The sequence below is a fragment of the Anomalospiza imberbis genome, chromosome 3, assembly GCF_031753505.1.
Source record: "Anomalospiza imberbis isolate Cuckoo-Finch-1a 21T00152 chromosome 3, ASM3175350v1, whole genome shotgun sequence".
NCBI classification, from domain to species: Eukaryota; Metazoa; Chordata; class Aves; order Passeriformes; family Viduidae; genus Anomalospiza; species Anomalospiza imberbis.
The window spans coordinates 96,958,385-96,984,323 of NC_089683.1; the positions used below are offsets into that span (position 1 = coordinate 96,958,385).

Sequence of the window (25,939 nt, forward strand, 5' to 3'; positions counted from 1 at the left end):
GCATCGGTGTTGATGCTGGTGATAAACAGGGAATAAATGTCAGCTTTTACTTCAGAAATAAAAAGAGATTAAATTAATGCAATTAAATGTCTGCTTTAGAAGTTCGATATTTTTTCTTCATATATGCATATGATATTTTTGTTTAAGTATTCATTCTTAAAATACATTCTCTTTCATCATCCATTTCACAGTTTCATGAGGTTTGTGAAGTACAGCACTAAACTGTACTGGACTGTCTAGTCATATTGTCAGGTCCTGGGCTTCTTAAAAAGTTACATGTCCAGATGTTTCCCTGTCTCCAGTTTAAAACAAAGATAAAGCATGGCAGATACTAGGATCATATTTTACTTCTTTGATACCTGGATTATATGGTACAAAAAGTGCATCCTGTAGTTTCCATGTTCTGTTTCTGCAGTACATGTGGCTGCTGGTTCCTGGCCTGCTTGCTTCAGTCCTGGAGATGAAATAAAGCAGAGGAATGTAGGAATGCATTTTGTGGTTTCTCAAGAGACCTCACCAAAGCACAGTAATCCTTTCAAAACCTTTATTTCTCCTGCTAATAGAAAATATTGCCTGTAGTTTAGATATGACTTGCCCACTTGCAAAAGAACTTGCAGAGAAGTTGAGCTCAAGACCAAAGAGAAGGATCATCTTCAGAAGGGTGCGTGTATGACAGAATTGCCTTGCTGATATATGTTATACCTTTAAAATGACAGCAAGGGTATTCTTCTGTGGATGGTTGATCTAGATATCTAAAACCATTCTAAGGGCTTAAGTAGCTACTTACCTAATAACTGGAGTACTAAAGCAAGGGCATGCGTTACAGTCCTTTTTTTTCTACTTTTGTTTTTTTCTACAGAGTATAATCTAATGTGATACATAGGTTGAAAAGGCACTGAGCAATTATTACATTTTGTTTACTTTGTACACTTTTTCTAAATTTAAAAATGTTATATAATGGCTAAATATGAAGTTATAGCAAAGCTATTGAGCTAATTATATAATGTGTTTGTGTTTATAAGAACAGCATTCATTGCTACTTGAATTGTAAGCATTCTGTGTCCACATAAGTTAGGAAATAAGTAGAGCAATTGCTAATAAAAGAAGGAAAAAATAACAGAGAAAAATCAAGTCAAGTATTATGAGTTGCCACCAGTTGATATCAATGTCTTACACCACTTGTACAGCTTTTTCCTGACAGAAATAGTAATGGTTTAAACATAAGAAGTTTATAAATTACCACATCAGAGGACACCAGTTAGTTCCAGTCACTGACACTAATCGTGTACTAAAAATGAAAGAGAATGTGCGAGTTATGTCATGGGGGACATGACATAACTTCCCATTCTCAAGGGAAGCTTTCTGCAGGTACTGATCACTCTGTCTCTGGAGGGTTTAAGATCGTCTTTCCTTTAGTATTTTTGGCTAAAGCTCAAAGTAGACATGCTGAAAGAGAATCTAGTCCTTTAGCACTCCCAGCCAGATGAAGTTAAGAGGTCTCAACAATGAACTGAAAGAGTTTTCTGCAGTAAATTTACAGTTTGGAGTCTCTGAAGCTTATTGTTTGGCTGAAACCTCTGAAATATGGAGGGCTAGAAGAAATAACCTTCTGAAAGGGGACTGTTTATAAAAACTTGGCTTTAAGAATTACAGTGTATAATTGAACGGCAAATGATTTCCAGGTATCACCATTCATGTTTTAACTTTTCTCTCCTCTCCCTCTCCACCCTGTAGTTCATGACAAAAAATCCCAACAAGCGACTTGGCTGTGTGGCGTCACAAAATGGGGAAGATGCGATTAAGCAGCATCCATTTTTCAAGGAAATTGACTGGGTTCTTCTAGAACAAAGGAAAATCAAGCCACCCTTCAAGCCTCGGATTGTAAGTAACAGTTAGTATAACATTCAGAGAAAACTTGGTTTGGCAATTCTACTTGTTGGCTTTTCTGAGAAATGAGATTTCCTGATGCAGTATTTTGAGGGCTGAAATAGTAACATAAAAACAGCACTGAGAAGATTTCTTTGTCATTCTTTCTGTTAAGGTAAGTGTCAGGAAGAAATGTAATGTTCACAGAAAAATGTTCATGTTCATCCACATAAACCATGAGAAGGTTCAAGGCACTGTTTTAATTATATTCTGTGTTCTCAAAGATGCCATAGCCAGAAAAGATTATTTCAGTTGATATATACTGTCTATACTTCCTGTGTGAACTCTTTACAGTTCAATGTTGCTGATAGCCACTGGATTTTGTAGTAAAACACAGACAAGAATTTGTAAGGAATAATATTTTAAGTGAAGCAGCTTGAAAAAACAGCTTCTTGGGGGAAAGAAACACACATTATGATTATATAAATTTATGTACTAATATTTTCCTGGATAATAACCAAGTGTTTCTATTTTAAAGTAACAAAAATCTTAGAACAGCCTTATCTTCAGAAAGTATGAAAGCCATGCAAAAAATATTTTATTCAGGTTTTTCTCTGGATGTAAATACTTACGATTAACCAAATGCCACAGAATGCATGCGGTTACTTCTGTGCTTACACACTGCAAGAGGCTAATTTTATGATAAATCCTCTGAGACTGATTTGCATCTTTTGATTTCACACATTGCTAATTACAATGTTTGATTTGTCTGTGAATATGGTCAAGGTACATGTTTGTTTCTTTCTTTAGATAATTTACAAAGATATTAAAAACCCAAAAAGCAAACCAAATGAGCAAAATAAAAACCTTAGGTCTCAACTCTGAATCCTGAATTAAATTCAGAGGTGAAGAAATCCCCATTGTTTTTGAAGAATTGCTGTATGTCACATGTAATGCCTTTACTTTGAGTTCAGTGAGATGCATTTCCCCAAGTTCCTTGTGTAGATGGTGAAAGCGGGGCTGACCATCCAGAGCAGGAGCCAGAGGCAGCTCCTCTGAGTCCGCTCTTGGAGAAATCTCTCTCTGTCTCTCTCTGTAGCTGTGCAGAAAAAGCCCAAAGGGATAGACAGTTGTGAGTGAAAGCCCTTATGAAAGCCTTTCTAGGAGTAAGGTACAAGCAAGGTTTTCTTAATGTATTGGGGAATGGAAGCCTTATAATGGCCCGTGTGCAGGCGGAGCTGGCCTGAGCCAGCCCCACTCCTGGGGGTGCAGCCAGTCCCTTTCCCTGCTGCCCAGCTCTGCTCTGGAGGTGTGGCAGGGCTGCAGCTGATGTACAAGCCTCTGCACGGCTGCAGGAAGTGTAAACCCCAAATAAACTCCTTTAGTACCTTTCGAAGCCTATTTAGTACTGTGGCTGTTTTCCAGTCAGGATACAGCTCTCAGATAGCTGCATTTGGACAAAGTCTGTGTTCGGCCGAGTTGCATTTGTGTAGATCTTTTCTTGCTTTCACAAAAATTTGGCCTTTCATCTCACCGTAATTTTTGTTGCTTTGCTCAGTATTCATCAGAATTTTAAGTCACGATGAACTATTGCAGAATTATTTTCACTTTATGCCTGCATCTAATTTCCAGTTTCCTTTCATCTAGTCTGTTTATTGGCTATTTTCCTTTCATGATGAAGATGCACGGTCCCTTTGACAATAGGTATTTTTATGAGGCTTTTATTATTTTTGTAAGTACTTCCACTGTGGCAGTCCTTAAAAGTCAGGAGGCATTTCATATATCAGGTGTTTTTATTCATTGCTGATATAAATGCCTTCTGCCTTCTCAGTGGGATTTCTTTCTCTTTCTGGTAATTATTTCACTGCTATGATATTGTAAAGCAAATCCTATCTCATTAATTTCTGTTGTTTTATTCCTTTTCCTCTTTTCTGCTTTCTTCAATGGTATTTTAATTTAATCGTTCAGTTTCAGTAGTAATTGCAGGTTATTTCAGAGTAGTCTGAAATTTGTATAATTTTAGGACAGCTCTTTGCTCCTTAATAATTGTTACGGTGATTTTATGCATCCTTATTTACACTTCTGGTCATTTTTCTTCAGGCTACTTCTCTAATGTTTCATTTTCCTACTAATTCTTTCTATATTGTATCTACCAACTTTCTTTATTCTACCAGTTTTGATTCCTGCAGTCTAGTAGTTCTGTATGCTTGGATTTTTTTCTGAACTCTTTTTTTTTTTTTAATAGTGATGAATTCAGATAAATGTACTCTATGTTACAGGCATCTCTTATTATTTTCATGTTCTCAGTCTGCTCTCTCTAATGTATCTTCCTCAGTGACTGGGTCCCATCAGCTTTTACTGATAACTTTGAGCATACCTTATATATTTATGATCCATGTTTATGATCCATCAGCTGTTTTGTGCCAAGTGTATAAATTTTACAGTTGTTTGGATTTTATTGTTGTATAGCAATCTTTGAGCAAGGTCATACTTTAAATTTTAATCTGTCCTCTTAAAACTGAGTGATGTATTACTTGGAAAGTAAAATGTGATATAGATCTAGGCTGGAGAAAAAGATCACACAAATGAAATATAATTATTAATTATTCAACTTCAGAAATGGCAAAGAAATATAGGGCAGTAAATTTCAAGTGCTATAAAGGTAATTTTGTATATTTGCCAAGCTAGACCAGATTGCACTCACTTTTAAAAATTGTGAGAAGAGGGAAGAAGGTGAACACTAATGAAATATGATCTACTTTAAAATCTTCATAGAGAATTCTTCTCTAAATTCAGTTGTGGGTGTAGCACTGAGATTCACTGATTCAGATTAACAAACATAACTGTTCCATAGCAGTGGAATAACTGTGGAAAAAACATAACTAATGCCTGTGTTTGGTATGTTTTATGGTTTTTAACATCTCTTAGTATTAATAAAGGGCTGTTGATTATTTAAAAGTAATTTTAATGTTAAGAGAGGAGTAAAAAATATTATAATCTTGTGTTGAGGAGGGCCTAGTTCTGTGAAAAGATCTATAAAAAGAGAGGCCAGATTATTAGTCAGAAAATAGACATTCTTGCATGTGATATGTGAGTGTACATATGTGTTGGGAAAAAAGTATACAATGCATATATAGTCATCTGTGCACTTAAATTGAGTTTTGCATGCACATACAAGAATGCATATATTTACACAGGTAGTCTTCTATTTTCTGACCAACCAATAAGATGACTAAGGGGGGAATATTTATGATTATGTCATAAACACTTTCCAAGTAAAACAATATGGAAGATGTGTTCAAATGAACTCCGGGCAATGTAAAGTGATGTCACTAAACCAGTAAAGTCATTAGGGAAAATGGTCAAACACTGAGGTCCCATCAGACAATGGAATAATCTGCCAAGGGAGGTCATGGAGGTGTTACTGTGGAAAAAGCCTTGCTTCTGTTCTGCTTCACTCTCCACAAAACACACAAGTTCCTTGATTAGCACAGCTGGCTTGCTTTTCTGTTCCCTACCATCCTTTCTCTGCCATAATAAATTTTCTGAGGAGCTGTATTACATGGTACTGTCAGGCTGTGCTTCTCCATGGTTCGGGTATGTCATTTCAGCGCTGCCAGCCTTAAGTCTGAATTCTTCAACTGAGCTTGGAAAAAAAACTGCATGGCTATTTATTAGCCAAACTTTTGAAGGTTTTTGTTGTTTGTTTGGTTGGTTTTTTTCAATCTCATTCACACAGTGGATGGATGTAATTATGTTCCTTATTATACCTGAAAACACCATTAATCTCTTTCTAGCTTGTACATGATTTGATTATTCTAATGATGCTTTGGAAGCTGAAATTTCTTCCTGTGTCCAGCATTAGAGTGAAAATTGCCAAAAGGATTTTGAAAATCTGACTATGTTTTTTTGAAAGCTTGTAAGAGTGCCCTGAACAGGGCATACAAACAGCTGAGGACTCAGCTATTCAGAACTCATACAAATAGCTGAGGTTTAGATTGCTAAACAGTGACAGAAGTGCCACCCTAGGCTGTCCTAGGTAGAGACAGTGGAAGTAGATTTGGTGGCTCTGAAACCTGCTGTGAAGGGTCTTTGCTTCTGCAGTTAATGACTTGGAATAGAGACTACAGCGGGGTTAAAATGCACTACGGCTCAGTCCTGTGATGCATGTTATCTGCCAACTCTTCCTCTCATAAGTCTAGGATCATGAGGCTTTTCAGTGGTAAAATTAATTTTACATATGTGTGTGTATATGAATAAATAAATATACTCTGGTTTACTATACTGAGAATTTGTTCCATGTTGAGCTATTCTAAATGCTAAGCTAGTGTAGAAAAAAAGTCATACCTCTGGAGCATGTACATTAGAAATCAAGCAAACTTTTGAGCAGCTAGTCAGCAGATACTGGTTACATTTAAGCTCCAGTGACCTTGCAGTGTCTTTTGAAGATCATTTCTACTGTTCTTAAAACCTAATTCTTAGAGCTTCACAGCCTGTCATGAACATTTCTGGATAACACTATTCATGCCTGAATGCAGTCGTGAATATGTAATTGCATATGTAATAAGCACCATTTTAGTGCAGACAAATAATTTTTCCAGTGCAACTGTTATGAGACAGGAAATCCTTTGAGGCATTTTATTCCTCTGTTGTGATTTTTTTGCATGTATTCTTCCTAGAATTTTATTCTTTTTGGAATATGAAATTTCCATGATCAGTAGCCATAAGGCCAGGCTATGGTTTGCAACATAATTTATTGCTCAAGAACCACAAAGACCTTGATAGCATTCAGTGATTCTCTGCTCCCCATCTTTCTTTGTTTCCATGGCTATATTCCTGGCTTGGTTGAGTTGCTTATTTCCACTTTCAAACTGCATTTGCCATCTTAAAAATTAAAACAATGGTGCAGTAGATCAATTTCTTACCTAAGTTATTGATGTGGTGATAAGTGTGGTAGATCCTTCTTGGTGGCATGATGGGATGATTCTGTCTATCCATATCAAATACAAACTATGCATTAAAAACAGTAATTGAAACAGATTACTGCTTCAGCTTTAATGTGTATTGATTAATTTTATATTGTTATAGTTCCGTGCAATAAATTCTTTGTGCTGTTTCTGAGAGCACAGCTGGCCAGCTGAAAGTTTTCCAGAGTAAACCTGTTGCCTGCTGACATGTCAGTAAAATCAGCCAGCAAAAAAGCCCAGAAACAACTGCACAAGTGGCAAAAAGGTGTGCAGTGTCACAGTCCTTCTTGCCAGGGGTGAAGGAAAATCACTGCCCAAAATTTGTTACTCATTTGGCTGAAGTCAGTGAGCATCAATTTAATAGAATCATAGAATAGTGTGGGTTGGAAAGGACCTTTAAACTCATCTAGTCCAATTCCTCTGCAGCAAGCCTAATCAACCATATGAGGTGCTCAGAGCCATGTCTGGGCTGTCCTTGAATGTTCCCAGGAATGGGACATCTCTCACCAATCTGAGCAACCTCTTCAGTGTTTCACTGTCCTCATTGTAAGCAATTTCTTTCTTATATCTAGTTTAAATCTATGGTCTTTCAGTTTAAAACCATTACCCCCTGTCCTATGGCAACAGGCCCTACTAAAAGGTTTGCTCTCTTATATTTTTTAAGCCCCCTTTGAGTATTGAAAGTCCACAATTATAGGGTCTCCCAGAGGCTTCTCTTCTCCAGACTTAATAGCCCCAACTCTCTTTGCCCTTCCTCACAGGAGCTGTGCTCCAGTCCTCTGAGGGCTTTCTTTTTGATTTTTGTAGAATTAGACCAGCAGAGTAAAATCACTCTCATGTTTCTTGGTCACAGTGGCTCCGTGTGCTGCAAGGAGCTGTGAGACAGAGGAAGCTCTTAGGCACTGTGCAGCAAGGACAGTCTCACTACATGCACACTCCTGTCCTTCCAGACTGAATTTTCACTGTCAACCTTTGCAAAAGTGCATGCCAACAGACAGACTTGCCTCTTCTATCTACCCTGTTGTCGATGTCAGGGTTGGGAAAATTTGAGACACTGCCTAAGATGTCCTCAACATGAAAAAGCTGAAGAACTCTCAGTGAGGGGGTAATACAAAGCCTGGTTAAACAGATGCTTGCCATATGTATTTCTTTCTAGCAATTAAGCCAAAGTTTCATCACTAATGGCTTTATCAGTGCCTGTGGCAATCCATTCATGGTGTGGCTTTTTGGAGATGAAGTTAACAAAATAATCATATTACAATGATTCACTGTCAATATGCAGCTTTCACAGAACAATGCATTATTTTAATTTTCTCAATGCACTCATAGTTTTTTGGTTTTCCATTCTAAAAGCTCACTTTCCTCAAGAGCATTAGAGAAAAAATGAATGGGATAGTCTTTTGCAGAATTGTATCTTACACTATGGAGCAACAGCTGCTGCTGGCCTGTTCATCTAATATGACTTCCTTCATTTTGCAGCCTCTTCAATTTCTATTGTTACATCACTGAGAATATGTTCTGAATAATTGTATGTTCCTTCTTCAGTTCTGACTTCTTAGGGTAGAGAGTTGATCTAGCAGCTACAACCAGAGACCCAAGAATTGCAAGATATATAAGTTCCTCCACCAGATTTTCTAGAAACTCATGATGTGGTCCAGGCTGCATCACCTAATCTTTTCTCACTTCAAGTTCCCCTCTGTTGTAATCACAGGCAAAGTTAAGGGCCGGTGAAAAAATACAACTAAGAAATGTCAAGAAACAAGTGCTAAAGATCAGCCTGCTTTTAAATTGACTGAATGCTTAGGACTTCCCTTGGAAGAGTGTTCTTATGCTATACCAGACCTCAGTGTTAGCAGATTTCCTCTCAGCCTCAAATTACACCTTTCTCAGCTCCAGTAACTCTAAGATAATGATAAACCATTATCAAAGTCCCTCCCCCCTTAGTTATCATTATCTGAGCCACATTGTCTGTATGCAGTTTCCTTTGTGAACCTGAACTCCCTTGTTAAGTCTTGACTTAAGGATGCCAGCAATGTGTCCTCTTTCAGTTTTGCACTGCAGCAAAGGTTTGAAATAAAGCCATTCCCAAATATGAAATTCTAGTCGTAGCCAATGTTTGTGGGTTACAACTGGAGTCACTGAGCATCGTGAATTTTCTTTTCCCCCTCCCCTGAATGAGTGAAAAACTGGCAAAATTTTGGCAATCCTTTGCCTATGACTGAATGAGAAGCTGGATGCCCACAGTGTTTGGAAGCTGGGTAATAAGTAGTAAATACAAATCAGCACCTCTGGAGAGTCAGCTGGGCTTTTTGCACAGGCAAACAGGCAGACCTACCCCGTGGGTAGGTGCTGCACTGAATGGCTCCCAAAAAATGCCTTCAATTAGAGAGGTGTGTGTTCAAATTGCTGCAGCAACCATCTGCTTACTGTGAAATACGGCTGGAATCCTTAAAGAGGGACCACGTTTCTGGAGAAAACTTTCCAGTATGTTAGCCTGAAACATAAGTTCTATAATTGCAGCTTCATTTTCATACATGAATGATAACAGGCAAAGATTTTTATACTTTTTAGTGAGGGATTTTTAACCTAGTGTTGGGAAGTCATGATACTGTTTTGGTGGGGGTTCTTTGGCACACCTCTACTTTTTTGTGACAATAGATTGTATCATCATCCATGCAGAATTATGACTTTGCCTTTACGCTGTGGGGAAGAAATCCTGTAAAATGCAGTATCATTCAGTAGCACCAGAAGGAACATAGGAAATTACAGGCCAAGTAAATTTCTTTTTGTGTAAATGTTCTCTCTTTTCAAGTTTGCTTCAGTGTGAATGTCCCTCTTTAAGGTAAGGCCTTCAATATGGGGAAAATGTCAAGGTAGGTCCACTTTTAGGCCTAATAACCTTGAGGTGTCCCTTCAGTTTCATAATATATTTCCATTCAGTCATCAGTGCATGGCAATGAGCATTTAGCAGATGGGCGCGCAAGGGGCTATACTGCATGCCTTTGCATGAAGTGTTACTGCTTAGACACTGGGGAGTGATCTTGAGACCTCAGACCCTCATGTACCATTATTACACATTGAACATGATGAATTTCCCACTTGCTGCAGACATTTCAGGCATAGGAAAACAGTGGGCTTTCTTCTGGGAGTGACACCACATTGATTAATATTGATATTAAAAAAAAAGTTTAGAAATGGGGTAGACTGTCAAAATGGTTAACATATATCCTTTAAAAGAACAAAAGAAAAATGGATGTGGACTTTGAGACAGACTTTTTATTACTGACAGTCATAATGGTGGAACTCCTACACTTTTTCTGCATGCTGCCCCTGTCACAGGGTATCATGAATCAGAATATTGAATTTTGGATGGTTCTAGAAGTTACACTTTTCTGCTGCTAGGTCTGAGTGTTAGCCAGGTGGTTGCTGATTGAGAAGCATTGGTTATTTTCAGGCAATGAAGTTCAACATCTCAGCTGAGCTTGCTGTAGGCAGCTGTCAACAACAAATAGTACCATAGTTACACCTGCAGCATAGCTCAGACCAATCGGTCCAGTGGCTGGGCAGGACAGAGAAGTCTGGAACACTTCTGCCTCTTCCCTCAACAAAGTAAAAGACCTTGGTTTTCAAAGCTTCAGCTAGCTTGGCACTTTGTGCAACCTCTAAGTTTGCTGAAGATGTAAGTATATAGCTTTTGAGAAGCCTATGTGCAGCTTGGAGAAATCAGAAGTGAGCTGGTATTTTTAAGGGATTTCAATGTTGGTATTTTTTGAATGTACAAGGTTTTGTCTTCCCAGAATTTCTCATTCAGTTTGTTTGATTTGGGGGTTTTTAAAATTATCTTCAGCGTCAGTGCCTCCAGCAGCTGTTTTTAGATGTGATTATCATAACACTAGAATTACAGAAGTTTGAAAGCTACTTCCCAGCACTGCAGGTTCCCAAATATTTATAAGTTAAACAACTTTTATTATGCTTCTTTTGATTCTGTACTGGGGATGCATCAGTATTTGTTTGGTTTTAAGTCCTGGTTTTATAGCACTAAAATATTTTCATACTGAATAATTAAGTCTATATAACCATCTCTTAAACGTACATTGTTGAGTGGTGCCCTTTGGGATAGAGTGATAAGCAACTAGAGTGTACCTGCTTTCCTTTCTGGCTTCCCCAGAAAAACACAAATTCTGTTGCACTTTCTGACTGCTTTAATCTCCAGTGCAATTTTCATGAAGTTATCTAAACCATTAAGTGAAATAATCTTATTATGTTCACTTGCATTCTTATGTACATTCTCAAGAATTCAAACAGAAATATTTTATTTTTATATAAATGTAGATAATATATAATATTTCTGGTTTGGGCTTGTTTCTGATGTCAGTAAAAGCCAGTGGTGATTAAGAAGCGGTAGCATCTGGCTTTTTATCAGAAGGTGGAATTTTTAAAAATAAAGTCAAGACTCATTGAAGACTGGCCTTTTCTGAATAGTCCCATCCCAGCTGGAATCCAGTAAACATTGAGTATAAAAAGAGCTTTGGCTTTGGGTTTATTTCTCGTGCAGAACTTTCTGTGCTAGCAGTACACTATGCAAATGCAAGAATGAGGTCTTACTAGGGCATTCACCCAAAATGGGCAGCAGAAATTTTGTCAGTGTGTGTATTCATAGCTCAGCATACTAGTGCAAAACTTACTTCCTTTGATATGTGCACTGCTAGGCAGAGGGAGGACTGAAGCAGCTGATGTGTAGCTACTTATCTACAGTAGTAGGACAGGGAAGGCACCTTAACATGGTGAGGAACCCTAGCACTTCATTAGCTGCTGCTTTCCTTTTGTTATGCTGCTGTGCTGGTATAAGGGATTTTGTTGCTGTGGAGGCAACAGTGTGATTGAGTTTTTGCAGATGTCTCCTGGAAGCCACTGAAATTCTGGGAATACGTGCCCTAGACTTACCAACCTGCCTCACTTTTTCCTTGTACTGGTCCTCTGAACAGCATGCTCCAGATGTCACATGCTTAAATCCCGTGGGATGAGAGGAACACTCAGTCTAAACACTTGCAAAAAAACCTTAAGCACGGATCTTGTTCCTTACATGCCATATTCACATATGTGAAGGACCTACAGAACAACAGTCCTCTTGGCTTAATTCTGGAGTACGGAAGAGAAGGATTTGAAGACCATGACTGCCCATGACTCTTTGGAAGACTGTGATTTTATTTGACAAGAGCAAGAAGAAAGGGTGATTGAGTTTTTGCTGTCATGTCTGCATTAACAGCTCAAATTCCCAGCAAGATGGGGTTCCCACTGTGCAAAAAGCTACATAAGTGAAAGGCAGTCAGGAGATTGTAGACAGTGATAGACACATCACAGCCCACCTATAGGAGAACAAAAATAGGAAGAAAACTAGATGAATGATGAAGAGAAAATTACTCAAGCTCAAAGCAAATCAGTAGCAAAACCAAGAATTAAAGTCACGTCACTACAAACTCTGCTATGTCATGCTGTGCTTTTTGAATAAAACTGTGTTCCAAAAAAGGGAGTTACAGGGTCTGGAAGAAAGGTGTAAAGAAGATGTATTGAGATGCAGAAGTAATAGGCAGTAAAAGGCATAGCCGTGCAATGCCTTTTATTTAGCCTATGATATGTATGTGCATTTGTTAAAGAAAAAAAAAAAAAAGGCAGCATCCTCACCTGCTTTCTTAAGTCACATATGTCTTTATTTTGTTCTGTCTTTGTAAAGGCTTAAAAATAATCATTACACTTAAAAATATAATCTCTGACAATTCCGTGGTCTTAGCAATAAACCATCATTGCGTAGCTTTCTCCTTTTGTCTTATGTAAAACCTGTTATACCATTCTGCTGTATGAAAGCCTGTCATATGCATCATCCATGTCAAACTAATTAGCTAGAGTATCAAAGAGCATAAATTTCCAGAAATGTAGGTATTCTTGCCAAAAACTGTGTAGCATTTCTACTCTATGGACTGTAATGCAAACTATTTTAATGTGTAACTGAGTCTTGGAATTTTGCTCCCACTATAGGTGTTGGCACACCTTTCAAGCTTTTTTTTTTTTTTTTTTTTTTTTTTTTTTTTTTTTTTTTTTTTTGCATCCAGCCTCACAATGCATATGTCAATGCTCCTTGCTAGAGGAGGGCTCAGAATCACAAGACACTACTATAAAATTTCATGTCATCATCAGGAAGGCTTCCTTAATGTGGTACTTTTCTGTAAAGAAATGTGTAGGTGACTGTAAGCAAAATAAAATGCTGGAAAGTCAGTATTTATTCAGGATACAGAGTGTCTTGAAATATTTCATTACATCATTCATTGATTTACTAACATCACAGTCTCCTTAATTTATTCCTTGTCTTTGTGATTGCTTAAAGAATGGAAAGTTAAGTTAATATATTGATCTTTTATAGGACATATCTGGTCAAATGCCTCAGTGCACAGTTAATCTATATTCGGATAAATTTTTCAGTGATTTTGCAGATGTCTCCTGGAAGCCACTGAAATTCTGGGAATACGTGCCCTAGACTTACCAACCTGCCTCACTTTTTCCTCTGCTTTGCAAGTCAGCTCCATTGTCTGGATAGTCCTTTGTGCCAAAGTGCTAGGGATCAGGAAAGCCAAAAGGCTTCTGCAGGTGTATTTGAGGACTCACCAGCAGGTGGTTCAACACATTGTCACAGATGCACCAGCCCTGATTCCTGTCACTCTGCTATGACAGTGGTAGAAATGCAGTTTCAGGAGAACACAACTGAAAATGTGCTAATCTTGGATGTGTGACAGGATGTGAGAGGGGAGATGACATGGCTGATTATGTCCTTAGAGCAGCTGAGGATAACAATGGAAGCTTGCCAGTAATATGTGAATTAGAGACACACACATATAAAATCTGCCCTGCAGACTAGATCATAAGGTTTGCCATAGAAATCACGTTGTGCTGGTGAAGGGTAATTTCATGTGATAGTTCCATTACTTTCTCTTCTTGTCTTTCCTCCTCTTCCCAAGAAGAAATATAAAATTGTTTCTCATGAGGTTACTTCTCTCAAAGAAGCCTACCTTAAGGGGAAGATGTAGTGTAGGATTTCAGAAGTTGGCACTCTTTCCCTGCATTTTTTTCCGTTCAAAAAATGCATGTATTCTACCATAGCATAGCTAATGTGCAATAGCTCTGTGTCACAATTGGGTCCTAATTGAAGCAAGCCCTGAGAAGAGGAACACGATGGGTTTTGAGAGCAAAGGACTAACCAGGGATGGAAAGCTGGTGCTGAGCTCCCCAAAAGCTCCTGTGGAATCTATCTCCATCCAAGTTCTGTGCAGAAATAACTGTTGTGGTGTAGCAATCAGGCTATGAACAAAGGTTTGCTATATGCAAAGCGTTCTACTGTGTGTAACTTTAGTGCTGTGTACTCAGGGTGATGAGTATACCCAAGCTGGGCCATAGAGGACAACAGATTCACAGGGGCTGCTGAGAGAGGTTTATTGCTCAGACCATGAACACAGGAAGGTTGTCAGGGAACCTGCAGGGCTTTGATTTTGTTTGCCTTGCTTTTTGTTTTGTGGTGGTGGTTTTGGGAGGCTCTGGTTTTGAGGAAGTCTGTGTAAAAGTGAAATACAAAGGCTGACATTCTGGTCGTGGAGTCATTAAATGTTTATGTCCCTAATTGTTTAGGTTATTCCTCTTTCCTAGTTGACCCATTTCACAGTCCTAAGAAAGGGAATACCATTTCAATATAAATGTTGTTTCAGTTTAGTGTATCACAAATGATCCCTTTTAAAATCCATAATTTTGTGAATTTGCTTGGTGTATATATCTGTGTACTTCCATAACAGATTAAAGTATGGACTGTACAGGTTGACATGCTTTTCAAATACTGTTTCACTCTCTATTAACATCCTTATTGAGTGGGGGCTTTTCCCACTACTTTCACTTAATGTGGTGTCCTTTACCTCTGATGAAAGAATTGTCTAGGAGAATGAAATCTCACCCTCTGCTTGGAAGTAATGAATGTTGTTATACTTTAAAAAGCTACTTGGATTCAAAAGCCTTCTTATCATCATAAGCTTCAGTTGAATATATTACAGTTCATGGCAAATGTGTTGTCACTCTTCCATGTGTAAATAGAGCAATTAACATGCTGAGAAAATTTATTTTCTTATAAAGTTATTTTGATAACATGTATTTCCTATCTTCTGAAATCAGACAAGCTAGGAAATACTTCTAATGCTGATACAGATTCTCAGGACATGCAAATACTGTGAAGAGGCATCCTGGATAACCTGAAAGCCAGGCCTGAAGTGTTGTGCTTCTTAGCCCATTTCCTTTAAAATATTCATACTGAATTTATTTATAAATAGCATAAGTTATTTGCAAATGTGAGTGGTCATTATAGTTGGTCTCAAATATTTAGAAACTACTACACCTCTACAAAAAGAGATCAAATCAATGCTGCAAAGTGATCTCTGCCTGTGCCATAGTTTTTTGTTATCATAATAAGGAGAGGTGAGTGAGAGGATGGTGACATGTGAGGTTAGCCACATAACCTTGTGCTTCAAACCAGCTGGTTTGATGTCTGTGTTTCCCTTTGTCTTGATAAATATAATCTGAAAATCTTATCAGCTATGAGGTAAATACAAAATGTTTGCGCTTTTATGATCCTGATCGAAGAATTTCTTCTTGATGATACTGTGTCAAACATGGGAATCACTTATTACTTACTGAAGCAAAATTCTGGATAAAATTAAGTGATACCAATACATGTGAGAAAGTGTGACTCCTGCTGCATGGCCCTCTGGAGCTACACACCAAAAGCTGCAGCGGCCTCCTATAGTAATATTTAAACAGCATATTGTGAATTTGTAGGACAATCAGACTGAAACACAAAACCCAGTCTTTTGTGGCAGTATTCTTTCCTAGTCACCACCTCCATCTGGTTTTTACCTTCTCTGAGTAGCCTTTGAAGCTGCTGAACAATGCTAGCACAGTTATGGGAGCTGTTGAGCTTTCAGTGGACTTGAAAGGGTTTCAGTGATTTTCTGCAAATTAAATAAAAATAAGTAACAGACTAAAGAGAGAGACTTCTTAATGTTTCCAAACTGGAGAATTAATTTAATCTTTATTAGACAGAAGAGAGTCCACTGAGCTTCTTGGCCTCACGACACATCTGATGAGTTGTCCAAGCTTTGCTGAATTCCCTGGTTTGGAGCACCCTCTATCAGGTGCCTTCTTGCAAGGATTTCTGTGGCTTTTCAATACCAAAGGCTCCCATCATTCACATTTGTTTCATGTAATTAATGGAAGGAATGGCAAGTTTTAGCTTTCTGAATGTATTCTCAGTGATAAGAACATCAACTTAAATTTATTTTTTCACTGTTGAAATTCATATAAAGTAATTCAGTAATCACTGACAGACAAGGCTGGTAATCCTCAACATTGAAAAGCTTAATAAGCAGATTTTAGCGGGGTTTTCTTAAGCTTGAGTTTGTAACTGCAGGTAGAAATTGAATGTTTTATTGAAATGGCAGTGAAAACAAAAAAGAATTCAGAAAACCACCATTTAATGTGTGCTTATTAACAGCATCTTTTAATAAATATGTGAAGAAATCTGAGAATAAAAAAAGCATTTTGACTCAAAAAACCCAATAACTCTTTGTCCAAAATTGTACAAGCCAACTACAAAAGCTGATTAAATGGTGTTTTATCAAGAGATAGCCTTTTATAGATTCTGATATCTTTATCTTGTTGAATAGAATAAAACATGATGTTTACTTAAAAACTGTTATCCTTGATGGCTGGTAGTCATATGGGTTTATTAAATGTTCAAGTTTTACATCTAATCAGATCATGTCTCCTAAGTCACACAGACACTGCTCAGACAGCACCTCTGAAGGTCACCATTCACACTGCTGGGAAAAACAAAAGATCGAATGGCCAGCACGTGTCCTGCATGAGAGGTGGTTGCTGCTATTCCTTCTCAGCACCAGAGATTTTCTGCTGGTGGAGCAGCCATCATTCTGATGAGATTTAGAGTTGGAATTATGTCATTGTTGGTCATTGCCAGTGCAGTGTGAAGTTGGGTGTGGATATTCTCAGTTCAGTCAGAGAGAAAAAGAGAAGGTTTTCTAACCAGACAAGAGCCTGGGAGACAGTTGGGAAATAATGTAAATAATTCTCAAATCTATCTTGTCGTTCACATTGTTGATAGATATGTTCTGCCACTGTGCGTCATTCACTGCACACCAATGGTGTGAGATGTTTTTACTCTAAAACCAATGAAATTAGTCCGCACGATGTTCTCTATAAATAGAGCGGTGCATTTGAAATAAAGGAGTTCATTCTCTTTGCCTTTGATTTGGAGTCATTTTCGTTCCCGTCCTGCTCTACAGCGACAGTTGGGCACCTACTGTTCGGAGCTTTTGCGTAGCTGCTGTGCTCCTGCTCTTGTGTAGCTAAAGACAAGATGCTTGGGTAGTCTAGAAAGAATAAAAGGAGCATCTGAAACCTAATGGAATTTCTGTGTGTTTAGCAGGACAGCTGTAGTTCTGGATGTTCTTCTTTCCTAGTATTGTAGTTTCCTCAGTCATCTGAAATTGAAGAGTCTAACCTGGAAAAATTTGGAAAAGTTTAAAATAATGTGTCCCAGAGTCTTAGGAGCTGCAGGCTAAATAAACAGAATCCCACCCCTATAATTACTGCATTTTAAATTATGCATTTAGCAGCCAATCTAAACATTTTTCCTTTTATCTTCATGATTTTTTAATGTTCAAAGTCAGTTAATAGCTGCACTCTGTTTCTTTCATACATTTTCCTTACCTTGCAGATCTTCCTTATTTTCTCAGTTTCTCTGCTAGGAGACAGGCACAGCCCTTCATACCTTCATCCTGAGCCCTCATGATGCAACTGTGGGATGGTTCATGCTCTTGGCCCACAGAGTATTCACAGTGCAAGTGCATTAAAATAGCAATAGTAGCAGAAATGTGGCCAGACCTGTTTTGTCTTAACAAATGGAGCCTTGCAAAATAGTCATAGCTTCTGGAAGAAAGTGCCTAAGTTGCTAAGGAGGGCTTCTCAAATAAATCTTTCAGTTGAAAAGAAGCATTTGTTATGAGTGCTACCTTGGCTTAATCCACTCACTTTTGTTCCCTGTGATTTGTTTAATCTCACTTAATCAGTTGGTTAGTTAGAGACCTGTTAGCATATCCTTGCAATCGTAGATTGCTCCTTTCTTGTCCTGTTAATAAATTGGGTGATTTACACCTATCGTGCCAAAACTGCATGGAATTGTTTATAAATCAGAGAAGGTAAAACCTTCTCTTTCCTTCTTTGGTCTGGAAGTCATATTTTAAGACACAATAGGCTTTTAAATCTAAGCAAATACCTTTGCTTGTTGTTTCAGAAGTGTTTGGGATTCCCTACTGGCAGCACAATTATTTTTAATCAATAGAATTTACATACACCAATGTTGGGACCCTTTTTTATATTTACTCTTCTGTGCTTTTTTTTGTCCAACACCTTCACAAGTCTTAGTGATTTCTGGAATAAGTAGCTATGGGAAATTAATTGCCCCTGACAGCTTTGAGGAATTTGTCATTTTACTCTTTTAACTTAAGGAAGGAAATAATACTTTTCACAAATATGTTCAATATGAAAACCTGAAAATAATATATATTCTATTTTTTTTTCAGCTACTTGAGAGTTTATTTGTCCTTGATAGATAGTGAAAGTGTGAGGGTAGTCACATTTCTTTTGCATATAAATACAGTTCTGAATTTGAATTCTACTTTTTGCAAATACTCACCTTCTTCTGCTTTAGTGAATATTCCTGTGGCAAATTAATTGTGTGAGTGTGTGAAAATACTAGGGTAGGACATGGAGAACAAGAGGAATGTAGACACAGTTGCAATGTAATGCTTTTAAAAATTAAGATGGAATTTCATTCTTATTCTGCAGGTTTTGCCAAATTACTTCAAAAAAACCCTCATAAAGTCCAAAGCTATGTCCCTGATACCTCTTATGCAATTCGGAGTTACATGAGTCACATACATTTAATGTCTGGTCTTTATGTACAAAGTAAATATTTCAAATGTAAACAATATAAAAAAAAATATATATATATATTTGTTAAGTCCATATCCCTTTCCTTTTAATGGAATTCTATAGGTAGAGATTGTAGATTTTTGTTTGTCTGCACTTAGAAAGTACTTGGTTTACAAGTGACAGTCTCTTGCATTTACACAGACCTTTCTTTCCCTGTATCTATAAAGTTCTTATAAACAGTGTAGGTGAAGGTTGCTGTGACTATTTTATAACTGGGAGAAAGAAAACTGTTATTGTCTTAGTAGAGCTGATGAATAAAATACATTTATATATTTATATATATACATATATATATATATATGTTATAGAAAAGTTTACCTACATTGAAAGGTGGTATATATCCCAGTTTGAATATATTAATATATTTATGATGTATGACTTTTCCATTTTATCGTTTTACTTTGCAAGCCAAGTAGCTGTTCTATTTCCAGTATCATTTAATCTCAGACATGGGCAGGAGGAATACAAAGCTCATTTTCAATGTGTCAGTGTGCCTCCACTAAGGATCACCCAGGTAATTACTAGTTTCCATGACACAAAGAGAAAAGAGACAGCATAAAGAAAAAGGTTTGTTCCAGTTCCCTGAACCTGTACATGCCTGAAATGTGCTGCCAACATGTAAAATGTGAACACTGCAGGTTCAAAGGAATGACCATGGAGAACATTTTCCACTGTAGCCTAGAGTGGTTTGTTTTTCAAGTAAGTGGTCATAGATAGTCACTGTCATGAGTGTCATGAGGACAGCAAATCAGCCTCCCCAAGACTGTCTCTCTTAATACCTCTTGTCCCAGAACATGCACAGCTGCACTTCGTTGACCCAACTTTGCTGAAGGAGTGAGGGGCTTTAGACTTGGGTGGGAAAATCCTGATGCCATTGAAATAAGAAGAGTTCTGAGGTGGATTTCTCTGGAGACAGGATTTCACATTTTGCATGGTTTTCTCAATTACATATGGCAGCTTTAGGAAATCCAACGTTGAACTCAAGGGTTTTGGATTGAGAGCTGTTGGAAGCTTTACCTCAGATTTTTAAGCATGAGTGTAGCCTATATCACTTGTAGTGATATAAAGAAATTGTTAACTTAGATTTGAAGCACTGGGCTGTGTTTGGGGGGAATCAATTAAATCAGTTCACTCTGTGACACTGAAATGAGATATCATTATGTTCAAATCCAAGAGGAAATAGTCGTACCACCTACTGTGCCAAAGCCTTTTTAAAACTAGTCCTAATCTCAGCTTTCTGCTTTATCATACTGCTGTTCCTTCACCTGTCAGAGACTGTGAGTCTCTGGGACCTCATTTATAGTACTGCTTCTGTGGCCTCTCCTAAACTCATTTATACTTCTTGCTCCTGTAGCTTCTCTCATATGTCTGTTATTATTTGTGTGAAGTAGCTCCTCTTTTATTTCAATCATTCCAGAAAATTCAGCCTTTCAGGGAGGGGGGGAGGAGGGTGGGAGAGGAGGGAGAGCACCATTTATTTTATTGTGCTGTTTTACCATTCACCTTATTTATATTTTTCTTCTCAGAAAACCAAAAGGGATGTAAATAACTTTGATCAAGACTTTACACGAGAAGAACCAGTATTAACACTAGTGGATGAGACAATTATAAAACAAATCAATCAAGAAGAATTTAAAGGGTTCTCTTATTTTGGAGAAGAGCTACTGCCATAGACAACATTAGGCTGACACATGAATGATGCTACAAGAAGTGATTCTGAAGAGATCATCAAATTACTGAGACTCAGTAGATCAAGAACTACTTCTTTTACCCTGAGCCCATATCCCAAGTTAAAATATATATTTATTGTTTTTTTCCTTTAATCTTCTGATCTGAAAGCACTCTTAATTTCTGTCTCACAAAGCAATGCAAAATAATTTTGTATCAGAAATTGTGGATGTAACACACTGCCATATATTTGCAACTTTTCTTTTATTCCTAAGAATAGGAATTCCCAGAGGACAAAATTGCATCCTTTCCATAGGAAATGAAGCTATGCTATTGAAAGCAATTTAGCAGACCACGTTCTGTAATCATTATATATAATTAAGCTAAGAAGGTGAGAACTGTTTCTTCTGCAGTGGTGGTTATGGTGAGATCTGTACTGAGATGTTCTTTGGAAAGCAAAGTCTGCCTTCATGGAGGTGTAATCCTCAATTATTAATTTTTTGTGGAGAGGTACAAACTATGAAATTGTCCAGAAAAAGAAGCACATCAAGTAAGGCTTTCAGTGAACTTCCTCGTACAATATACAGGAAGCTCTTAGGAATAAGAGACAAAAAGATAACTGAAATTTTATTTAAAGCAAGAAACAGATGCTACATGGATAAATATGAAAGGGCTAAAGAATAAAAAGCCTACAGTAATTTAACTCAGCTATATATAGCCATTTTACTGGTTTTCAGACAATTTGGTGTACTATCTATGTTACCAAATTTAATGTCCTTTTAAATGAACCATTAATGTGACGGCAAGCTTGCAAATGTTTACAGTTAATTTTACATAAAAAATTAATTATAAACATTATAAATTTGCCTTTTCCATAGTAGCTAAGATGGTAAATAATTTCTTATTTATATTTATTTTCTCAGCAGTGTGTTACTTTTGCACACTTTTACAAAACCATAATACTACTGTGTTTGTTGGGTTTTATGTTTAAAATCTAAAGAGAAATCTGCTTTTAGAAGACACAAAATCAGGCTACACATGCATTATGTGGAGATGTATTAAAAAACTGAAGATCAAACAGTCACAAACTGACATTATTGAAAGCTGTAAATTGATTTTTTTTGTGTGTATGAATTGAAATGGTAACTCATGTGGACAATATTACTAATGTGAAGTTACCTCCTGTAGATACGCAAACAGTGTTATGTACTTATATTTCCAGGAGTACCCTGTGATTTGGTTTTGGTTTTAATCTTTTTTTTTCCTTTTTTTTTCTTTTTTTTTTTGTGTACATGTATCGCTGAGGTCATTTTATTATATATTTTACTGGACTGAGTGAGCGGTCATTGGAATCCATTTTAATTGTTGCACATGGATTTCCAGCTGCACAAAAATATATATACTTGTGATTGGCAAAGTGGCACTAAAGCTTTTTTGCCTTTTGTACAGGTGAGATTTTGTATATAGTGTTTGCTGCAAGGCCTGTGGAATTCATTGAATATAGAGGTATCAACTGCTGCATGTTCAGGCATACTATTAAAATGTTAGTCTATGAAAGAATAATTATAATAATGTCCATGTGCAATACTCTCGTATGTGTATTGGTTCAAGTTACTGTCAGAAAGATGAGGTTTTTGTTATAAAAGACGTAGACATATATTAAGCTATACTAAATCTCTTGTATAGTTCTCTTCAACTCTATTATGACATGATAGAGCTCAGAAAGAGAAAGGAATGTTACAAATCGTGGTGGACAAAGTGTGAATCATTGGCTTTAAGAGATAATCTCGGTCTCAAACAGATGAGTTAGTTTGTGTCAGTTTTGCGTCTGGCTGCTCACAGCCTGTTACTGACGACACCATTCAGTTCCATTTTGTTTTGTTTTTAAAACTCAGGTGTAATTATTATATATATTCTTATGATTATTTCAAAATATTAAATATTATGATATATCAATTAATGTGTTGTCTGGCCTACAAGTGTAATAAGGATCAAGCCTTTAGTTTAATTTAATTTATCTTCAGTAATCTTTTGTACTGGGAAAAGACTAGCTTCTGGAGCTGAGTACCAGCACAGAAACATCTTAATGATTGCATCATCTCAATGTTTAAATCTCTTTCTCTCTTAGAAATATATTGTAGAGCTGCCCATAAATTTGTGTCTCGCCACTGGCTTTGTTTATTTCTCATCACGGTTAGCTTTTGACATCCAGGCAAGAACTGATCACAATGCTAAGGCGTTATTTTCCATGGGTGAGTAGACTGCTAGGAAGGCAAGTTATGGGATCGTGCACTACTGTTTGTCCAACAAGGGGCCTTTACACGGAACTTTGAGCATTTATTTTGAAGGAATAAATGCATCCCATAAAGCTGTTGTGCACAAGCTATGTAGTCTGTATTCCCCTTTCTAATATGAAGATAATTAGCAAATGTTCATATGTCAAGAGGCCTCAGCGCCTGCAGTGTTGGGTAGGATGCTAAGAGAAAAGTGAAGGAGATAGAAACTATTGCATGGGCAGATATTTCTTCCGTATAAATAGTTAGATCCTCTGCCTTGGGTTTACATCAGAAAGTCTGTCTGTTACCTTGAACATTTTTTAAAGATAACTCTTAAAAAATGACATTCTGTTACATTTCTGCCTGTTCTGTAGAATCTTTTCTGTTCCTTCTTTGTAAAATGAGTGCAAAATGCCAAAATTATTATCCATAACAATAATTATAAAGAATATATTGTTTCTTGATTTTCCTCCCAAACAGACTTTAGAAATGGAAATACATTTTTCTCCAAAGGATGAAAAATAATTCTCTCCAAATAGGCTCAAAAATTACCTCTTTTTAAATTAAGCGCAGAATAGTTCTGGCTAAATATAAAATGTATTCAGTTAGGGGGGTAGGGTTTTTTTTTATTGTGAGGATTTATTTGTACAGAATTTTTTTCTTATGGATGTAATTTGAATCTCTTGCCACTCATTAGTGTTATTTCATCGTAAACATTATTACTGTGCCAAATGTACTGTATTCAAAAGGATGTGAATGTGTATTGTTTTGGAACCTAATAAATACAATGATGTTAAATCTTATTTTTTTCCCCAAAGTTTTCCTGAGTATTTCCTAATGAGGAAGAAAGAAAGACGAAGGATGAGAATTTTTTCTGTTATGTGTTGTACAAAATTTCGTGAGCTTGTCTTTTAGGAGAGGACATTTTGCAAAGGAGGGATTTGCTAACAAGAGCCTCAGCAGTGAAGCACTAAACACTCTAAGAAAATCACAGGTAACAGTGTGTGATCACTATTTTTCTTGGGTAATACAACATTTACTTCAAAAACACCATGCAGGTGAGTTTACATATTTTTTCTGCTTACTGGCTACATCATGTTCACTGAGTTCTGACTGATCCCAGCATTCTGTTTAGTTCTGTTGTTAAAACTCATTTCAGTAGGGCACTTGGAGTACAAACACATTGCACTGCTTTAGTCTCGCATTGGATTGAATAGAGGGATTAATAGTATGCATTAATTTAGTTAAGGATCATAGAGCTTATTAAGTTATTTAATTAACTTAATATGTCAATATGACATTGACTGAAATATTTTATTATTTCATCATATTTCTGTTTGCACCTTAAATATTTTCCAGTTCCATGGTCTGAAATTTTTAACTTCACTAGATCACCTATCAGCATACTCTGGCAGTAAATCCAGTTAGCAATCTCCAGTTAGTATATCTAAGTAGTAGGTATACTAACTAGCTTTAAAAAAAATTAAAATTTTAGTTGTGTTTTCTGTTCAAATTGCAGCTTTTGCATAAACCTCCACTTTTTTTCTTTAAGCTGAGTCTTCTCAAATCACTGAATGTGTTTGGTGCCTATGAGCCTATTCCAGTTCCTGTGTATTGACAGCATTAGCATAATCATTCTTACACAGATTTTACCAGTTAAACAACCATGTAACTTGGATTTTCTGGCTGTGTGTTCCAGCCTTACAAGCATATGAAGGCTTACCTTCATCTCAGAAACAATAAGCATCACTGGTCTCCAAACAGATCAATTCATACCATGTTTTCTTGTAATGCTGTAAAACTGATGTCTGTTAGGAACAGTTTCTATCCTTGCTGATGGACTGCAGCATTTGGGAAGACAACAGTCTTTTGAGTTGCAGTCTCATTGGCTGTCCATGTTATAAATGTGGTACTAAATGTTCAGGAAGAGAGTCTCAGCAAGAAGTATCTGTCTGCTTCTGTGGCCTTACAGAGACAGGAGCTGTCAGATGATTTTATAATCAAAAAGATTTTTAGCCTCCTGGTAGTCTAGTAAGTTACATGGTGAAATCAATATGAAACTTTCTTTTGATTAATATTTATAATCAGTTTTGAACAATCTTAACTTCTGGCATGCAAAACATTCTGTGGGAAAGAGCTACACTGCTCAACTAACAATTATGTTAAAAATTACCTCTATTTGTTTACTCTGACCCAATCATAAGTCCATTTCATGCTGCCTGGGTCTTATTTGAAAGAGGATAAATCATTTTTTGCTATTCACCTTTTTTCATGCCACTCGGAATTTTATAGGTCACTGATACATCCTCCCTCAGCCATTTCTCTTTCAGACTGAAAAGTCTTGCCCAGTCTGTCAAAAGGCTTCCTAAAGACACATCCCCTATTTTCAGTCATCTGTATCAACTTTCACTGAATCTTTTCTAGATCTACTGTATCCCTTTTGAAGACAGAGTAGAATTACATGTAATTTTCAGTTGTGGATGCAGTGTGGATTGTTACAATGACTACTGCATTCAGTTTTGTTTTCCGTTACATTTTTACATTTTCTTTTCTTAATCGAAGTTTGTTCTTAATAATTTTACAGGCTGTCCCAGATTGGAGTCAGTTGTAAATCTAATATGCATGCTTTCTCTCTGATCATCCAGTCATAATCAAAATAGATTCTGTCCCGGACACCATGAAAATATGTTAAATAGGAATTTTGCAAGTTGCGAAATGCTCCTTGGTGCAAGCTTCCCTTTTAGCAGTAAACCTTTGATGATCACCTTGTCAGTATGGTTCTCATGGTACTGCTGTTCTCATACTCCCTATCTATAGCTATGTTTAGACTGTCTTTCCCTAGGTTGCTTATATTGTATGTAACAAATATTTTTCCAAAATCAAGATACAGGACATGCTCTACTCCCTTTCTATCAATACAAGTTCCTGTTGTGTTCTGGACTACACAGTATTCCTTCTTTTGACCTATTAGCTACAGGGAAGGGGAGAAAGATAAAGGTTTTCTTAGCACATTGGGAAAGTGCATATATGTGCCAAAATAGTTTCCACTCTGTCTTTCCTTTTACC

General features: G+C 37.0%; 1 protein-coding gene across 2 annotated transcripts in view; it reads left to right on the forward strand.

Annotated features, from left to right (window-relative positions):
• The window catches only part of PRKCE (protein kinase C epsilon), a 287,835-nt gene extending 264,159 nt beyond the window's left edge, over nt 1-23,676 (forward strand). The window contains exons 14-16 of one of the 2 annotated variants that reach the window (XM_068185894.1): nt 1,735-1,881; nt 9,646-9,675; nt 20,456-20,593. In XM_068185894.1, the coding sequence (XP_068041995.1) occupies nt 1,735-1,881; nt 9,646-9,660 (162 nt within the window). In that variant the 3' untranslated portion in view covers nt 9,661-9,675; nt 20,456-20,593. Of the gene's footprint in view, nt 1-1,734; nt 1,882-9,645; nt 9,676-20,455 lie in introns of both variants that reach the window. The other variant, XM_068185893.1, reaches the window with a different exon arrangement.
• Nucleotides 23,677-25,939: the final 2,263 nt, after the last annotated feature.